The sequence below is a fragment of the Neodiprion lecontei genome, chromosome 7 (genome assembly GCF_021901455.1).
Source record: "Neodiprion lecontei isolate iyNeoLeco1 chromosome 7, iyNeoLeco1.1, whole genome shotgun sequence".
In the NCBI taxonomy this organism is placed as follows: domain Eukaryota; kingdom Metazoa; phylum Arthropoda; class Insecta; order Hymenoptera; family Diprionidae; genus Neodiprion; species Neodiprion lecontei.
The window spans coordinates 22,440,255-22,460,516 of NC_060266.1; the positions used below are offsets into that span (position 1 = coordinate 22,440,255).

The 20,262-nt window shown below is 40.1% G+C and overlaps 2 protein-coding genes across 3 annotated transcripts in view; both read left to right on the forward strand.

Annotated features, from left to right (window-relative positions):
* The first annotated feature begins 277 nt into the window (after positions 1-277).
* Positions 278-1,431, forward strand: LOC107219978. The gene is made up of 2 exons (XM_015658359.2): positions 278-367; positions 451-1,431. Exons 1-2 carry the CDS (start codon positions 356-358, stop codon positions 808-810), a joined length of 372 nt encoding a protein of 123 aa, XP_015513845.1. The 5' UTR covers positions 278-355; the 3' UTR covers positions 811-1,431.
* Positions 1,432-9,278: 7,847 nt separating this feature from the next.
* Positions 9,279-20,262, forward strand: part of LOC107219977 — a 112,367-nt gene continuing 101,383 nt past the window's right edge. For both annotated transcript variants that reach the window (XM_015658357.2, XM_015658358.2), the window contains exon 1: positions 9,279-9,591. In XM_015658357.2, coding sequence (XP_015513843.1) covers positions 9,531-9,591 — 61 coding nt within the window. In that variant the 5' untranslated portion in view covers positions 9,279-9,530. The remainder of the gene's footprint in view (positions 9,592-20,262) is intronic.

The window sequence follows — 20,262 nt, forward strand, 5'->3', positions numbered from 1 at the left end:
TTGGATCATCGTCCAATTCCGATCCGTCGATGATTGATTTTTTTTTTTTTTTCTTCGAACGAGAAGAGCAGAGGTACAAAAACCGTCGAATCTCATTCCTGCAAAATAATTTCAGCGCTATAGGCATCGCGATCAGCGATTTGTAACGTCGAATCGCATTTCGCAACATCCAGAGAGAAACTGAGACGGTGAGGCCACGAGAGGCACGAAATCGGTTGGTAGTTCGCGATTTGTATGCGCGGTCCCAAATCTCAGGACGCGTTTTGGGCCGGTTTGGTGGGGTGGTGGGCATATAGTCGAGAATGACTTTCGAAAAAGACTCAGTCAAAAGCGAAGGGAACAGACGAAGCCGACCATGACGCCTAAGGTAATGGAATCGACGAACCGATCTCATCCTCCGTCCGATTGTTTACTCGAACCGTTAATCAGACCGACCCATTTTCGTTTCAGTGGTTTTTCCTCACCCTGGTGATCGGCCTTTCCGCCGCGGAATCGCCGCCGTATCGGCCACGAGGCTGGCGTCCATCCGGTCAGTCCTTCAGCCCAGGAAAATTTGGGTCCTACGGCCCCCCGGTACCCCCCAACACTTACGGGCCCCAAAACGAAACCCCGACCACGACCTCCACAACGACCACGACCCAGGCACCGACGACGACGACACCGAGGAGCAGAGAACCGACGACACCCTTTCCGGAGGATGATAATTTTGGAAACCCGGCCGTTGCCGTCGCAAATTCGTTTGCTTTCAACAGGCCCGTTTACGTCTACAACGGTTTTCCTTATTTGTCCGGTTACACGGTGTTGAAGTGACGAATCATGGATGATTTATCTTCTGTTTTGTGAAATTACCATCAGCGATACGCTAGCTTGTTCCTTTCATTTTTTATTTTTTTGTCTTTTTAAGATAAGTGAGGTCTGATGACCGAAACAAATAAAAAAACCATACATGAAAGAAAAAAAAAAGAAAAATTGCGTACAACGAGATTCGAGACGGTGTCGACGTTTTTTTGTTCTCTGTTTGTTGCTTTTTATAGATCGACGATAAAACTCGAGGGAATTGGTCAGCATTCGAAGGGTGGGAAAATTGGCAAGTGAATTATTTCGAATCTTAACTTTGCAATTAAATTACAGACGACGAATGTCAATGTCAGCCACTAGACTTACAATCCCATAAAATTGTCCAAGCGTAAAAAGATGTTGTAGTAATATCATCTGGCGATTCAATACAATCGACATGAAAAACTCAAAAACTGGTATTTTTATTTTCTTTCGGAACAAGCTGGAAATCTTGAAGAATTTGATTGTGCTGGCTCAAAATATTATTTGAAAAGTGAACGATTTATTTGTTTTTTTTTGTTCATAGTACTCTTGAAGTAAGAAATTTCTTGTACCGTAAACAAATATTTCATTCAACATTTCAGTGCAGGAATAAATTTTGAAGAAAAAATAATACTAGAAATTGGCAACTAAAATTTATTTTGAGAATATGGTTAGCGTTATTTCATGGGTTTACGAATGAGGAATCTTACTTTCGAAATGCCTGAAAAATCATTAAAATTACTTGAAAAAACCTGAGATTCCCAGGGAATATTGGTGCTAAGTTTTAGTAGATTTTCCGTGATCTGAGGTTTTCTCAGGGAAAACTACTGGGCTGAATTTCGAGGGTAAAAATGTGCTCTGCGAGAGAATGGCTGGTATATAGTCGATTCGTTGAAACCGACGGTGCCTCGTGCTGATCGACGGTAAAGTCAGCAGCTAGAGATCCACATTTCGACGCGTGGTAATCAGAAAGAAGCTTTACCGCCCTAGAGATCTACCGTCTCGACGATAGTTACAGAGCTTTTAATACCAAGTTGGTAAATCGAATTCGAATGAAAAGGGTTTAAATTTTTACGATGAAACGTATAAAAAAAAAAAAACCGACCCGAATTTAAAACTCTCGTCCATCAGATCGCGCGTGCGCTTGATGATAAATCTGAGGCAATTAAAATTCCCCCGAGGTATAATAAATCCAACAATCAGTGGGCAAGAAAATATAGTGTAGGATAGATACGATAAGAATAACGAGATCTGGAAAAGGTGTCGCGTAACCCCGTTGAATTTTACCGGGGGGGGTTAAAAAAAAAAGGGGCGCAGAGGCGTTAATAAGAACGTTTCACCTCCGCAGCTTTCAGGGGTGGGTTACTGTACGTGATTGAGAAATAAAAAAAGATCTTAACTCAGCTCTGGGATCTTGATAATAAAATCGTCGAGGTATACACTCGGAACCGGGCTGAAGGGGCGCAGTAAAGCGGTGGCGTGCAATGTGTAGGAATTACCAGATACCCCCGGATTGTATATCGGCCCTGTGTCTTAATCGCGCGTTAGCCAAGGGGTGAAACTTCCCATAACCCGATGCACGCCAATTCCGGAGAAGGGACGAAGGGTTTCGGAGGGTCAATTTATAAACCGACATCTGTACCGAAATTACGAAGGTCTCGAAGAAGAAACTCGTCTTTGAATATGAGTAGTTCCGTGTCAGGAAAGACAAAAATCTCACTATTACCTCGAAGATTTTGACCCAAATTTTGCACGTTTGTTCGGGATGCTTAAAAACGGTGAATCTCAAATTTTCAGCCTTTAGAAACAAGCCGAGCACTCGGAATCGAATTTTCAAGTTTTTGGTCACATTACTCTTTTTTAAATTTAAAAAATCGTGTCGTATTATAAGCTAAAAAAAAAAAAAATCGCAAATATTAATTCGATTGCAAATTTTCTCGGGAAGCACGATCCCGCTATTAGTTATCCGATATTTCCACGTAGAAACTCGGAAAATGGGAAAAACTGAAAAAATTGGAACATCAAATTCGAAAGATGTTCAAACAATTAAAGAGGTAATTTTCATTTGTTCGAAATTAGGGTCACGAAGCTAACCAGAAGTACCTAATAAAAGCTTGAAAATTTTTGTAACACGTCTCTACCGACTGTTTGACATATCACTAAAATTTTAGCAGATCAAAAACCGATCTTTCAAATCAAACTTCAAGTGAACCGGTTGAGTCACGTTTCTATGTGATTTAGGATACAAGAAATAACGATCAAAGAGTTGAAAAATTTGGTTCTCAATGCCCGAAAGCGGTAAAATAAGGAGTTTGTTAAGTTCCATGGATAATCTCCATCCAATACTTGATTTCTCATCGAAATCGACAAAATTGTTTTCTGTAATTCAAGCTAAAACAAAGAAACAAACACACGCAGACGTATCGTACAATGCTGAAAAACTGTAACATGAGTTACAAAACGCGTTTCCAAATCGAAGATAATTTAATTTCCATTGGAAGCAATGATTTTAGGGTCACGAGTGCGTCGGACGCTCCGTTTTACAATCGCGTCTAAAATATGACGAAAATTGACGGCGATTTTCGTCGAGAAAGAAATGAAAAGATAGTCTGTTATAAATAAATAAATTATCGACTCTGTTCGGTAAAAAACGCTTTCACTCATCGTTAGGTTTCCTCAATTTTCTAGTATCGAACACCGCACGAAGGGGAAAAATTGATCGACAGTCCGGCGGTGTGCGCTAACAAACACGTCACGGTTATATTCGGCGGGCTTCCGTAAACCACACGAATGTATTTCCGTCTGGGGCACTCGGAGACCGGCTGAGGTAACGTTCGGAATTATATGCTCCTGTTTTGCCAGCCATTGGTAGGCGAGATATACTTTATACGTATATACACGTTTTTATATAGAATTTTTTGCGAAAGCTCGAACCGCATCTCGGGCATTGACAGTTGCGCGGGGCGATTCTGCGGAAGCCACGTTTCTGAATTTGCAATGAAGTTATTATTTTCCCCAGTCGCAGACTCGTACACGGCAGTCGACGTCGAGTGATTAAGTAATTGCATAATCTCGCGCTGCTGTGGACGCTGGCAGCCGGTAAAATGCGATTTCCACCGAGAGAACGAACCCTGCAGCCTAGTGCAGAAAAATAAAGTTCCACTCGCTGCGCGTCAGTTAGTCAAACGGCAAAAATGAAATAAAATACTGTATAAGCTGTAAGCCCTGACGCGATTTTTCACAAACCTACTGGGGAAGGTATTTTCCTGATGAAAATTTCTGCCACCACGAAGTTTTTACAAAAATCGAACCATTTCGTATTGTTTCGAAAAAAATTGTAAATATGCATAGTTATTCGCAAAGAATTCTTATCAATTCTTTGAAAATTGTTTAGTGGCTTGCAGATTTTTTACTGAAAAAATACAAATATCCACGAACAGCTATGCATGTTTGCAATTTCGGAGGAAAACACATTTTTTTTAATGAGCTGTGCGAAATATCACAATTTCCATAAAAATTCACCAGGGTAATATCGTGAAAGCCCTGCAAGTCCAGAAGCTTGAACAGGTAATTTTCTAAGTACCTTGGCACGCTGATGTTACGCGAGTTGTTTTACAGTAAGAGTAGATTAATCGCAAACTGAGGAAAAACAAACTGCGGTGAAATATACGATGGATCAATGAAATCGGTTGCTGATCTGTAATTATCGAATATCGATTTATTCGTAAAGAAACACAAGCCACCTTCGAATTGAATTCTTTATTCAGACCTCCTGGATAATTATTTTTTTTTAACGAAATATTGACCGCAAGTGTTTTATTGAAACAAGTTTTTTCAATCTGTTCAAATATTTGACCCAACAGTTTTCGTCTCTGTTTATACAGTTTTTACACGTAATTGTTTGCGAATCAAATCGTGATACAGTTTAATTTTAATTCAACATTCATCTAGGATTATTCGATCATTTAATTAGATTGATTAGTCAGCAAGTGCACACTGTAGAAGTTTCAAATCGCTCGTTGATCTGATAATCGCTATGTCTGTACAAATATTGACAGAACCTTATACTTCAATGCTTGATGTTTTAAATTGTGTTGCGAATAATTTGGAGTCTCGGTTTTCAAAAAAAGCCCGCCCCAAATTCTGCCCGAATTCTTGAAATCAAACGATATTGTGATCCTGTATCAGTGTTCATTGATAAAAGTAGTTTTTTACAAATTCGGTCGCCGATTGTGTCCGAACGACAATTTGTCGCGATTTTTAGCAACGATAGAGACGGAATAATCATTCCAACAAGTGCGAGGAGCGCAGAGCAAACAACGAAGTGAACAAGCGACGGGAAACTAACTCACGATATCGAATTCGCCTAGCATCGCAGTTTCTGTCTCAATTCTGCGTTGTGTTTCCGCGGTGCGCGAGACCGAGGAAAAATTTTTGCACGCTTGGCAAGCCAACGGGAACATCTGGTGCACCGGACAGTTTCCGGCGTCACGCATTTGACCACGTTGAAATGTGCGTCTAGAGCTCCCGTTACGCCGAGTCGTACGATACCTACAAGGGGCGAAAAAATTCATGCGATCAAAGCTTAAGAAGAATATTTTTGCCCGGTTATAATTACCGTGGTACGTATACCGGGACAATCTCTTGAAACTTGAAAATCAACCGCGCATGCGCCAAATGATTAAATCTCATTGGTCGGCGAAATATTCCCGCAGCGATATTCTTGCCTGCGACGCAGGCGTGCCAACCTACGCAAAATGTGTACGTTTGAATTTTCAAAGAGCATAAACATTATATTCCGATCGTTCTTCGAAGAATCAACTTTCCGACCCGATAATAAATGCTTCCCAAACCTTTCCGAGTCGCTGCTTAAGTTATTTGAGATTCTGACCTCGAAAATTCGTATCGACTACATCGCCGGCAGAAACAGTTTGACAGCTGAAACTCGGGTTGGCCAGCCTGCGCGAACAACCGATAAAACTCGCGCATGCGCAATAGATTTTCAAGTTTCAAGAGAATGTCCCGGTATACATATATGTACGGAGTGAGCTCTTCGCGAAACTAAAATTTAAATAAATATACGCTTGACAATAAAATATGAACGTTGATATTGATTTGCAGAAGTATTCTATACAAAGAAAAAAAAATAAAGAATTACATCCAAGCTACGAAAACGAAAAAAATTCAGCGTGCCAAAATTATGAAAGGCAATAATGGAAATCGAATAATTAAATTCAGCAAAGACGAGACGAAATTCTTTATGGGATACTAATGATAATGTTTTTATACATCTACACATATTGTATAAATTTATACACAAAACGATGAGTTCGCAAAACATTAGGTAGGGTAAAATAATTTAAAGGATTTGACAAAATTGCTGTATTTTGTCTTCCTTCGTATTATTATTAAAACTGATGGATAAAAAACAAAAATAAAAATTATACATGAAATTATTCAATCTTTAATATTCATTATTGTAATAGAAGACGAGCATTCTGTTACATTACATCCTTATTTCAGTCAACCTATGTCAAATAAATGAAAACGGCTTCTCTTTGTTTCTTAAAATACTTTTTCTCGCGTTGAAATTTTTTTGAAATTATCTCGGTTTTAAAAAGTTTTTTCCGACTAAAAATTAAAAAGGCTTCACTGATTATTTTAGATCAAATTAAATTCTTGGAAAAAAGCGAGAAATTGCAAACAATTTCGGCAACGTTTCCGCGGACTTAACACTCTCGTCTTAAAAAAAAATATATATATATGTACTATATATTGTTACAAAGGGTGAAATCACCCGTTTTACCCCCTTTTAATGATCTAGTAGTTATCATAGATACAAGAAGTTTATAAAGCTCTTATGTCTTTGAAAACAATACGGTTGCTGCGTCAACCAACATTATTGTAAAAACAGTCTTGTTTCAGACTTTCAACTAGAAACACGTTCTCTGCTATTAAAACTTTTCCATAACATTTTATTTGCGTCTTTAATTGACTCTTTAAATAAGCTCGCGAATCCATATTTATTTTGCAACACATATATGTGTATATATATATATATAGTGGCAACAGTTTAATCCTGCTGGACTGGAGGCTGAGACCTGCGATAAGCCGAGGACGTGTGTTTCGCGCCCTAGCAATATCTTTGAAAGTTTGCGGTTTCAGGAACCCTTCCTCGTCGTGGGCCGGACCACAAACTTGGAGAGCGAGAGAGAAATAGAGTGAGAGTGAGACAACGAGAGAGAGAGAGAGAGAGAGAGAGAGAGAGGAGAGAGAGAGAGAGGAGAGGGAGAGTGACTCGCCAGCAACAGCTGGTCTTCCAAAGTGACGATAACCCTGTGAGCCAAATGCTTCATTGCTTAATAAATTTTCGATCCGAGTTTATCTTACGCTATCCAATTTTACTCAGCTGCTTGTACCGCGTGTCACGCGAGAAGTTACAACAAATACTGGGATACTGGGTTAAGAAGAAAAAAAGAAGAGATAGAAAAACAAAAAAAAAAAATAAAAAAATAAAAAACGAAGTGTTTACGCAAATAGACAACTGAGGTTGAAAATACGCCGTGATTTTTCTTAACGTAGAAATAAACTTTTCGCCTATCAAACTTCGAATAGATATACGTCCTCGAGTATTCGGGTGCACTTTTCAAGAATTCATGTCGTTCCGTGGTTTAGGTATTCATTTCTATGATTCAATTCCGCTGACAATGAAATTAATCTATTCGCTTTTTTGAAGACTTTAGTGTACAATCTTGATTTTCGTTATTTACGATTTACTCGAGATGTACGCTGCGTATTAAATAATTGTCAAGTGTATTGCGTGAGGGTGAAATCTTCCGTCAGAATTATTTGGTAGTATTATTCTCACAGTGCGTGAAAAATGCAAATTTTGAAGGGAAAAAAACTCAACTTATTAACCATGTCCAAAACATCCCAAAATCTTCGAAAAAGGGTTTCTATACTGAAATCAATGCATTTTGAGTCAGTATTTTAATTTCAAACTGAACGAGTTCATTACTTGTGTAGAAAAAATTTTTCATCTGAATTAACTATTCGGAAAAAAAATTTGGATATGCAGTTTCGTAAAAAACGCCGTAGTAATTTCCAAGATTTTGACGACGCATAGTCCCTCCTCAGAGAATTTATTTTTGAACAATACAAAGGAAAATAAAAACTCGAATATTTATAAAGTTCGCAGTTATGCATAAACGAACCAGTAGATCAAAGGATGAGCCAGAAATTACCTAACCTAATTTACAAAATGTAAGGTCTGCTGGAAATGCGGTGTTAAATGTAACACCGAAAATATTCTACAGAAGTCCACACCATTTTGGAATTGATTTTAAGACCACTCAATGTGTCAAGAATCGAAGGATTTACTACGATGATGTTTAATTTTGCACTGATTGTTTTGAAGTTTTATCGACACCGTGAATTTTCTGACAATGTAATCCTTTTTTTTTTCTAAATAAAAATCCAATTTCTTTGCTGCAGCTGAGGTTGAATATCTTGTGATAACCGCGTGATTCGGTAAATGATAGGATAATTGAACCACTCAAATAAAAATTACGAAAATAACTCCGCGGCACGTTAATTTTCCAGGGATGCGGGAGGTTTTCTCAGGCAATACGCATTTTCGCGGAATAAAGTAAAATATCGAAAAGCTTCGAGTCTGGTCGTAGTAACAGTGAGAAAGATAGAGAAAGAGAGAGAGAGAGAGAGAGAGAGAGAGAGAGAGAGAGAGAGAGAGAGAGAGAGAGAGAGAGAGAGAGAGAGAGAGAGAGAGATGAGATCAAAGAAAAAACCGTGCTCGGTGACGGAAGGGTTGGAGAAAAGTCGCGACTTGGTCATAATTCATGCATCATAACGAAGGTGTATTTAAGTATACGGAGCCCTGTGAGCGCTACTCCATGGGGTGGCTTCAATTCCGGCGCAGTTGGATGCAGCGGTTGCAGAAACCGGGGGTTCCGCTTTGACTTTGAGGTGCAATTAAAAGTGAATTTTACGGCTGGCGCGCATCGCGCGAATTAAACGGCAGACCGAACGCCGCACAGGCTTTTGCTTTGGAAACGCAAAGGCGAAAGCTCATGCCTAGCAGAGGCTTGCGTTGGCCTCCATCGATTCTCCAACTTCTAAGTATAATTAACGTACGCGGTGCGATGATGAAACACCGGGCGAATGAATCAACGAAGGGAAAAACGCGCGCTCAGAAGCGGCAAAAAGTGAGAAAAAAATAAATAAATAAATTTAAAAAAAAATAAAGAAACAAACGCGAAAAGCTCGTGGTAAAATAGCTCCGAAAGCTTCCCGGCTCTCCCTCGACTACGTGGCTATTTTAGCTCCCTTGGATCGGCGCGGTTCTCGTCCAGGTTGCGCAGGACGGATGAAACGGTTGGCGAACTTATGCGCGCGCATACCTCGTGTTGTCCGAGGGCGCGATATTCGTTACCCACAGCTTTAGTGGCTTTAGTGCACCGCGCGCTAGCCACCAGGTTGAAACGGACGTTCCGCAGAGCGCTTTCTCGGTCTTGGATTCGTCGGGAGTTTGGAAGAGCGGACGAAGTTTAGGTTGGCGAAATATTTGTCCATCACCTGCCGCTGATAAAAAGTGCGAAAAATAAGAATAGAAAATTTTTATCGCGAGTTTGTGTGATTGTCAAAGTGCAGATATCGTCCGGTTGTTTTGAGTGATACGATTGATCGTCGAAGACATGTGGAAACTCGATTGGAGGATCGTCCTTTGCGTTATCCTCGTCGCCTCGCAAGTCAAAGGTCTGTCTTTCATTCGGAATTTTTGAATATTACGTCGTTCGAGAAAAGTGGTCAAGAAAACGAAGCGGAACTTGGTGGAGAGATTTTTTGTTTTCTTTCATTTCTCGCGATGATTTCACGATATTTCGAGCTTCCGCGATGGCTGGAAATTTTGTAAAGCTACTTTTCTGCGGATCAAATTGTCTCGTCTTGATTTCTCGAACTAGAACAGACCGCAAGAACGACTTGATGATTCACGAAAGCTTCATATTCTTTGGGCATTCATTACTGCGAGGAAAAACCGCGACGTTCGAGCTTTTTATTACGGTTAGAAAAATGAATTAACAAAATTAAAGTCGTTCAGGGCTGTCATAGAAAAACCCTCAGCGTTACCTTTGAGTCGGGTTTTTTTTCCGACAAGGGAATTGAGACGATTTTTGAGGGTGGGGGGAAACAGGCGTGCGTTGTCCGAATATAGAATCGGATATTTCGATGTGCATCCATTTGCTTTAGTTTGGATGCCATTAGCTCCCCACTCGACGATATAACAACGTCCTCGTCTATATTTAACTTGTATTAAAAACATCGGCTCTGGTCTCTGGAACTCGGCTCGACTCGCGACGCCTGCGGCTCAAGGGCTAATAACGAGAGCTTTCAGTGGACTAGAGCTTTCAGCGAAGTTTATGCCAGAGGCCGATGCGAGGATGAATTGAACCTCAAAAAGTAAAATTAAGCAGCCCCGTAGCTAGTGAGCAAGAAAAATTGTTAGTTTTTTTTCCAAACAGGCTTAAAAGTTTCATTTAGGTACAAAAATACGCCTGATAAACTTTGAGCTCTTAATATTAACATTAAGAGGTCGCGCATCGCAATTTTTCATTTTCCGTAAGAATAAAATTGGTAAAAATGGGTTTTACTCCTTCTGATTTTTATAACTACCTAACGATGCGTCGTACAAAAAATTCATAAACATCTTTATTGTAGAAAATTGATCGCTCTTTAAACGAAAGTTCTAAACATTTTCTTATAAATTCATTCATTTACAAGATATTCAATTAAATAAATTCAACTTTTACCTTGAATAATTTTCGAACAAGTGAATTTACCAGAACGTAATAAGAAACCTTTTATAAAGAACGTTCAATTCTCTACAAAAATGTGCTTCCAACTTTTCTGTACGACGCACCTTTAGCCAGTTATAAAAATCAGAACGAGGAGAATCCGTTTTTATCCATGTCATTCTTACCGAAAATAGAAAAGTGCGGCAAGCAGCCTCCTAATTATAATATTAAAAGCTCAAATTTAAACGGGCGTATTTTTATACTCAATTATGGAACTTTTGAACCTGTTGAGATGACTAAAAAAATTTTTTTTCTCGGTCTTTTCCCACACTCTAATATACATATATTATTTTTGTGGAAGAAAAGACTGTCCGACACCCGGATTGAACTCTAAAAGAATAGTTCGCTGTGACTCGAGCTTCGGAAATGATCGCTTTGATGGCTCCGGTTTATCGGATCGGACGATGATGCTTTGAAACTAGGAATATGGGCGCGTAAGCCGGATCACACTAGTTTCAGTGCTAAATCAGATAAACCGCTTCTTCCAATTTCATTGCTCGTTTCCTCGCTGTTTCGAAAGTCTGAATCGCTTTTAATTCCGCAACATGCGTAAACATTTGACGGTGATAAACTCGTTTCCGACCCTGTCGCGTAATTAAGCGAGAACAGTAACTTACACAATATCATGTGTTTAAGTAACAACTGGTTGAATGAAAACAAATTAATCAACTTGTAGCAATTGCGGGTGAAATTAGGTATCTGCATTTTGAACAAAAGAAAAAATTTATATTCAACTAACGTAGAAAAGCACAGAATAGTTATGTCGTATTTTTCTTTCTCTTTAAAACAAGACAATTACCGGCGTTACTAACAATTTAATTTCACTGATTTTTTAATACATAGATATAGATAAACCTTAGCATGGATGACGTAAGAAATTTAACACCAAGTTTTTAAAAACGAGTTTATCTGCTGTACACGTCATCAAAATTGAGGAGGAAAATTAAAAAAGCCTGTAATTTGCGTGTTTTTTTTTTCTTTCTCATTTTAAAAGTGAACATTTATTTAGAAAACATCGACCTTGGTATACAAACACTTTCTGAAGAAATTGTTTTTTTTTTTTCAAACAAAGACACGTACAGTCTTTTTAATTTTTTTTACTAGTAATTACGCATTTAAAATCATCTGTGAACAGCGCAGGACAGCTAATTAGGGGTGAAAATTCGGTGAGGGGATGAATTTGACCGTATAATGTTAAGTAAAACGGTAGAAAAGCAGGAAAAGCCCGATGCTCGTTCGCATCTGATTGGATCGTCAACCATCCTAACGAAATTTGCCGCCGGAACGCGTTTCTGAAATCGCAGACTTCGATTCCGCGGAAAGACGGTAAAACCTGAGAAACTGCGGACGAATTCGCCTCGAGTAATTGACCTTTCACGGATATTTAGCCGGACTTTTAACGCTCCGAGCTTATACGGTTGCTCGTAAAGAGCTTCCTGCCTCCGGTTTACGATCCTTCGACCCAGACCCGCGGAATCCGCACGTCTCACCCAGATGCAAGCCATGTCAGGATACCCATCGTCGATCGTTAGAGGCAGTAAAACATGCCGATCTGATGCGGACGCGTGGTGATCGAGATGCAGAGTGATACCGAAACAGAAGGGTCGAAATAATTCGAGGTGAAAAGTGCCGGAGTTTTTTGCAAAGAAGCACAGAATCGATGTGACAATGATGCGTAACTCTGAAATCCGCTTCTTTTCACGATTCGAATATTAATTCATTGCAGGTTTTGTTTTTATTTCATGAGAGGTCAAAGTAATCATTTACTAACTAAAATTACTGGGCACTATATTTTAGAACAGTGTTTGTGTCGAGGGAACCAGTATGTGGTGAAAACTGATTATATCTGATGATTCCCATAAAAAATTTTAACTTGAAAAACAGATTTTAGATGATAAAGTCATGGAAATTGCTTTGGTTATCACGTAGAACCATTTTTCTCCAAAAAGAAAAAAAAAAAAATTTGCTGTGGTAAGATTAAAGACACATCGTTAGTCCGATTATACTCGACAAGGAATTGTTATCTTCGGAAAAGCTGCCATAAAAAATACAGTGTAATCGTCCGGTCATCATAATGATGAAAATTTAAACAAATGAACCATTATTCGGTACACTACTCATTGGTAAATGAAATTCAAGCAAATGACTGTATACTCAAATGAAATCGACGTTTCTGTCAAAGAGAGCAAATGGAATTGGACTAGCGGTGTAGCTTTAACCTTACGACAATCGATCGATCGTCCGAAATGTGGTTTCAGTTGTTTAGACGGCATCACGAAGCTTCCAAAGGTCCCAAAATTTACCATTGTCATCCTATCGTACTTCGGTAATTCGATCCAACTTGTTGGCTGCAGACTCGAAGCTTCGCTGAGGAGCAAAACTCGCGTCTATCCTAATCAGAGTTGGAATTGCGAAGTGGTCTGTATACGTGGGCATGAGCCTGGAAAGGAAAGCTGGCTTGCGCCGCGGCCGCGGAAGAGATTGTTCGCGGTTCTTCAGGCGAGAGGTTATATAAATCAGCGAGATAGATGCGATCCGATAAAACGTGAACGATTGATTCATTGGGGCACATCGGTGAATTTCCGCAGCCGTACGATGGAGTTCGGAGCCTCAAGACGATCCGAAGCCACGCGCCCAGCCGCTCACCCTCGCTAAATAACGGCCCGTTTAATGCGCGGGATCGACCGAAGCTCTTCCACCAGCTTTCGTTCACCCCAAGAGCGAAGTGCCCCCCCCAAACTCGACGGAAAAACACTGTCCGTAGTCCGAGGACTCGAAGGACCCTTTCGCTACGGTAAACCGAATTTCACTCGAAACCGGCGACCCGCTACGAAGGTCGACCCAAATTTTCGGGAGTTGTCTTCTTGCCCGTTTCACTGGGCGGTTGGAAGCCTCTGTCATCCTCGCCAGCGGTGGATGATCCTTCAATTTTAAGGTCTAATTTTTCCTCTCTGACATCTCGCCGAAAGAATCGTCCATCAATACTGGTTTCGATGAAAACTCTCACTCTGTAATCCTGACCTTCGAAACACTGACCGACTTCCTCGGGATGCAGGAGTGGAAACTTGAAGTGACTTTTATCCTGGCTTCACTGCATGCTCCCAATCAGCCGATGGATAACTTGTCAACGACTTTCGCAACTATTTATCTGAGAAAAAATGGTCTTCTCATAATTTTTAGTATCTTCTTACAGAGGTTGATTCGTTCGCTATCGGAGGTTGTGTACGATCGTTACATTCTTTCGGAACTGGTTTGTTAAACTTGATTTTTGAATCACCTAAGATGTTATCAATCGCTGATAGACAACGGAGATTCTCGTTCCAAGAAGTGGAAATTAAACTCGAGTTTTAGAAGACCGACCTCAAGAGTAAAGACCGATGGCTTTCCTTCCGGCAGAGACGATAAACGGTGAAGTTTCCCAATTTGCGGGTTGATCTTATTTTATAAATTCGGAATATTCCCTCTCGCAAAAGCGGTTAACGACTTTCGCAGCACGCGCTGAGTGGCTGGGGGTTAATTATTTCAAACTAAACGGCGAGCCGGGTGGGATGGTCTAATCGATGTGATTCCGGTCCGCAGCGGGCGATGATAGGATATGATTTTCAATTTACGGTCCGGGTCGGAATGCCGTTCAAAAGTCGTTCCGCCCCGCCTCGGAAGCTTGGAAACTATCGATCAGGGCATCAAGGAGTCGATTGAGTACTCCAGGCTGTTAACGAGCCTTTCGTCCCGTCCCGTTCCGTTCCGTTCCATTCCGTTCCGATCCCGGGGGTACGTGGCTTCCCTGGGAGATGGAAAATTGAAAATTTTCGATAATGAGAAACGAGAGCCGAAAGACGAAGAAGCGGATCGCGAGATTGCCGGCGAACATCGAGCGAAAAAGCTCCGGGAGGAGGTCACCCATCATCATTCCACGACGTCAAGTGACGCTGCCTGCTGCTTGAGTGGGCCTCGTCCTTCTCTTGCACTCCCAATTGTGGATAATTGAATCTGACAGGGCCTCGATTGATCGCGCGATCATCTCGAGAATCAGCCAAGCCGGACCCCAAAGGCGGGAGGCGTTCGATCAGGCCGGAAAGTCCGCGAGTGGAACGATCCAAGCGTCAATTACAAGGATCTAAAAAAAAAAAATGTTTTACGTCAGCTTCGTGGGATGTTTTTTTTTTTTTATTTTGTGACTACTGTGTTTTCGAATGTCCTGAATCCAAAAATCACTTCCGTTTCCCTTCATCACGTACAGCATTTTTGTAAAACACAAAGTGAAATGTACTTAAAATTCCGTGTTCATTCTTCTCGCCTATGAAACCTTTTCTTATTCTCTTTTGATACTTCTTCGAACACTCTTCTGCTTTCCATCTTCTGTTTCCCTGTTTGTATTTATTCTCGAACATCACTCTGATACGTATTGAATGAGAGTATGAAATCACTTTTGCGTAGGATTTTTAAAATCAAGAACATGATACCAGATTTCGAATGAAACGGGTGTTTCACTCTGAATAAAACTCCAAACACGAGTTGGAAGAAAAAAGCCGACTTGATGGAATTTTTTGATTAGATACTCGTCCCAGTTTCATTGAGTAAAAATCTGTAAGAAACGGTATAAAAAATCTGTGCAATTTTTTTAACGCCAGCCCTACTTGAACCGAAATTTCGAACTGCGTTCCGGATTCCCTTGGCGTCAAAACGTGACACGCGACGTCATTCCGCAAGACAGGATGAAACATACGTTCAGAGAATACTTTTTATACCGTAACACCGGGTCTCTGTTGGCCCGACAACTGGACTCGGCCCAGTTATGAATTCACGCGTGAATTCACGCCCACTGTGAAACGGGAGTCTGAATTACGTGTCAAGTGACACGAAATTTTCGTCTGATCTACAGAGTGCGTTTAATAATTATTACGACAGAGAATGTTTTTAAACCACCGCGTCGAACGAGCAATGAATGTCGCGGAGCGAAAAACCGAATTCGCGTCACCGGAAACGGGACGAAATTAATTTTTATGGTTAGACTGTTTAACTTCGATTCTATGCATCGTTATTTCGTTTAAATTTCAATTAATTGCTCCGCGTGTTTACCGCCGGGGTATAATAAATATATGTACAGCTGTTCGGTGTTCGTGAAAAGTGATTAAACAATCCGACAGTTTATACATACGCGAAAAGCAAACACGGTACTTTATGCAGAGCGGTGTGTACGCTTATTGATTTTATAATTGAACGAATATCGCCGTTTCATTTACATCCTCGTATCGAACTCGCGATGCCATTCGTAAATCGAATTCAATCGCTATCGGCGTTTAAAGCCCCCCCCCCTCTATCATCAAACCCTAAGGCTTGTGTCCGCAAAACTCGCATGTTGATCGAACATCAACAGCTGAGTCCTTGGATTTTATTGTGTCCCCATAACTCGCGGTGAATAATATTTTTTCAATACAATATCAATACCGCGCATCTCTTTTTCGAACACCGATACATGGATGATTCTCAATTTTCTTTTACTCCCGTGCTGACAAAACATTGTTTCATTGTTCGACAAAAGGGAGATGAACAAAAACAAAAAAACAAAATTGCGAATAAACAAATTTGTTCATGCGTTTTGAATTCGAGGCAACGGAAGCGAAAAGGACGATGAAAATAATAACGTATTTCAATAAAAAATATCCGGTATAATAACCGCTTGAATAAACCTACGCTGAGTTCAATGCGGGTCATAGAATAGTTCGTCGGATATTTTTGCGGACTGGGATTCGTGGGTGAAACGTTTCCCTTGCTGCACCGCGTGAAAATCCCGTGCTGAATATTACGCGAAGTGAGTTAAACCGACGTAATCGCGAAGCTCGTTGAATTGTAAATCGAGAAAAATCCGAAAGGTGGAAATCGGAATATTTACCCCTAATAATCACCACCGTGTTCACCGATCATTATTACCGCCCCCATCAACGGCGACGGTTCGCGATCAGCCGCAGACGTGGAAAAACCGACGGCCGACGGTTTTGTGCTATTATAAAGATTATTCCTCCCACATTGGAAGCTCGCCAAAATTCACTTCGGATATTATGTGGGTTACACTCGCTTTCGGCCTCTAAGATATTCGCGATGCCTTCCCTCGCCCGGTGTTCTCAATTTTTTATTCTAGATCCGGATCTCCTTGTTTCTTCCCCCCTCTTCCCCCCTCTCCCCCTCCCCCCTCCCCCGCTACCCTTTTCCTTATAGTTGTTTGATGTTTGACCCGACGTAACGCTCGAATAAATTCACCCGCGGAGAATTCAACTCGCGAATCGTTTCTCGAGCCTTTTGCGACCCTTATCCTGGGACCGTGAATCCTTCCAGGGGTGAGACCCTTAACGTTTCGAGTGGTTGACTCAATTTACCCCTTTTTCTTACGTACCGGGGACGCGGATGAAGGAGTCGGAGCGGGAAGGCATGGATTTTTGGAAACGGGGAAATTTTTTATTTTTTGTTTATTTATTTATTTTTTTTTTCCATCTTCTGTCAGCTTCCGTCACTTTGAAGGATGTAAGAAACGTTGTGGTTTAAGTCGAAAATCACTTTTTAAACAATTTCAAAGAATTTTTTCATTTTTCTAACATCTGGAGTTCGAAAAACAGCTTTTTAGAAAAAAACTGTTTGACAATAGAATTTGAAACTTGAATGAAATATTTCCATTCCCCGTTCTATTTGAATTTCCGGTTCTACCGGAAACTAATCGATTCTCATTGTTATATACCGACAAACGTATACTTTTTTCTCCTTATTAATTTTCTAAATAAACGAATATGTTTTTTCGAGATTTTATACTTCTGAAAAAAAAAAAATATTAAGAATTTCGTGTTTTTCAGAATGTAATTTTTTTCTTCCTCTTTGAAAAAATTTTAAATCGCCCGCCAGATTCTAAGTGTAAAATTTTTTACTCCCGCGTAAATTTTGTCGGATAGACCGACGTGTTCCTTTTCACGGTGATGAAAATTATGGCAAAAAAAAAAAACTATTCTTTCGGCTTATTTTTATTCGCCGTTACATAAAAGTATTTCAATATTCCTTGAATTGATGATCGTGAAATTGACGTGAAATTGGGAAGCCTGAGGATTCGACGAATCGATCGAACTTTGGGTAACTCAAGATTACGGGTCTGATTCCTCAGCCACGGAATATTTCTGATCGATAAAATTGAGGAAAAAAGCTCGTCTCAAACATAACTATTGAAAATGTACGAGTTCGAGATAATTTCATCTCAAAATAATTCGAGAATCGACTTTGCTCAATCCGCGTCAAAGCTCTGTCGAGCTTTTTTATGTTCCGTTATCCGGTCGACCGCCGTCGAACGGTTATGATGCAAATGAGAAATATCGAATGTATCGAATACGTTGAGATTCTCGTTGTTACATGCGAACGTGACATCAGCCTCGGGCCGTAGTTCGAGAAGCGCCTTCCTGTATCCGTCAAGCTCTCTTTCTCTCTTTTAAAACCGTGTCAGTTTTCTACAGAATCAAAGTGCCCGCAGCGTATCAGCCTCAGCTAAAAATAATACCAACTCCGTAAACACTGTTGGTTTCATCGGGAGTTACATTTATACAATTACATGTAGGTGTAAGCATTAACGTCGGAATAAACATTGTATCGGCATTTTTGCAGCGTATTTTTTCATTCGCTGGTATAAAGAGGAAAGATTGAAAAAAAAAAAAAAGAAAAAATAACGTATACACACCGGTTAAAACAACGCGGCAAATTGCGTTACACTTGAAATTTCTATTTGGATTGATCATCGCGAAACAATGCGCGAGAGCTGCCGCAATTTTTTTCCTCTATTTCGGCATTTCATTTTATTTTCGCTACATTCGCTGCTGTTGAAAAAAAAAAAAAAAAAAAAAGAAAAGAAAAAGGTTCAATTAAAATTAACCATTGTTTAACGAAAAACCGAGTGATGATATATATTTTTTTTTCATTCCACTCGCTTTATCCCCCTTCCCCTTTTTACGGAGGTCGTTTCAATTTGCAACCGTATCAGCAGCCTGCAATTCAATCAAATATCACAAAAGGATGTCGTCAAAATTTTTCGCATGATATTCAAGTGTCCGAAATTCGAGCTTGAAAAAGGAGAGAGAGAGAGAGAGAAGGAAAAAACAAACAAACAAGCAAACAAGCAAACCGAAAAACTGTGAACAAATTAACGTGTAAAGTTGGAAATAAAAAATCAAAGAGAAAAAATATTCGACGAGTGTCTCAACAAAAAATTTCAACGAGAAATAAAATTTCACACTTTTGCAGGATAACTTTAATTTTGTCACGTGATCTGCAGGATACCGGTCGGCTACAAAGAGAGATATAAAGATTGAAATATATTCTCATGCATCCGGCTTTACGAATGAAACGGAAATGAAAGAGTTCTCGAAGCATTTCCTGACACACCCTTGCAAAAAGTCAAAGTCACTGAGTTATTATTCCGAAGAATGAGAAAAGTCTCTTATCACTTCGAGAAGCTTCCATATTGTTTTCCAATCCGTGCAGCCGAGGATTGAAGGAGTTGTTATATCCCTTTGATTTACTCGAACCCGGAAGGCAAGTATCAGGTTGCCCTTCGAGCCAAGGATCGAGACCCTGCGAAATCCAACAGCCCGATTATTAATTTTAAGGGTCTGTCTTGTCGTCCGTTCCGCGATCCCGACACACGGAAGTGGGTGAAAAAATTTCAGCAAGGAATAATCAGCGCGACAGAAATAAACAGCTCATCGCTTTCACCGCTTAAGGGTCAAGGTTTTAATCATGAAACCCGAAGCTGTGTTCCAGATTTTCGCCTCCTCCTCGTTATCGGGAAAAATTAATAACACAAATTACTGAAAACTTGGTCACATCAAAAGCGCGATGAAAAAAAGAACACCCTTGCAGCCTGAATAAAAGCACTGATTGTGAGAGAAATTTTTATTTCCGGTTACCGCTCAGTCATTAACTATTTTCATTTTTTATCACAATTGAAAAATACAGTTCGAGGTAGAAAATGAAAATTAGTTTTCTAGCTGTTACTGGTGAGTCTATTATACGTTACTATATTTTCTTGTGACTGTTGCGAAAATTTAACGCTTGTGCAAGAATAAATTGACGTTAAGGCCTTGTTTATCTAAAAAGGTAGAGTCAACCTAACAAACTGATTTTGCGTTTCAATCACCAAAAAAGGATCGACGATAGCGCAAAATGTTTACGCCTACCTCGTTTTTCGTAATTCCAACAATATTCAAACGGTTTTTTCAACGGTACCTGTTTTACTCAATTTTTCTAGTTACCGTAACAAATGAAATTTTTCTCAGTGAGGAATCGAAATCGTTGTGGTGAAAAAAAATGAAGTACCTATAAAGTGACGAAAAACGTGAGAACGATCTTAGAGGACGATGAGAAGATCAATTCTGATCATGTGAGCTTTGATCAAGGATGAAATACTGACGAAAAAGTGTTTCTAATTCCTTATTTCTCATTTCCCTTCTGGTTTTACGGAGCTCTGACGCATCTGTCGTTCTTTGCCGGGTGCATCGTCTCAAATTTCAATTAAAATCGAGGCTGCAGCTGACGAAGCCTCGACGCG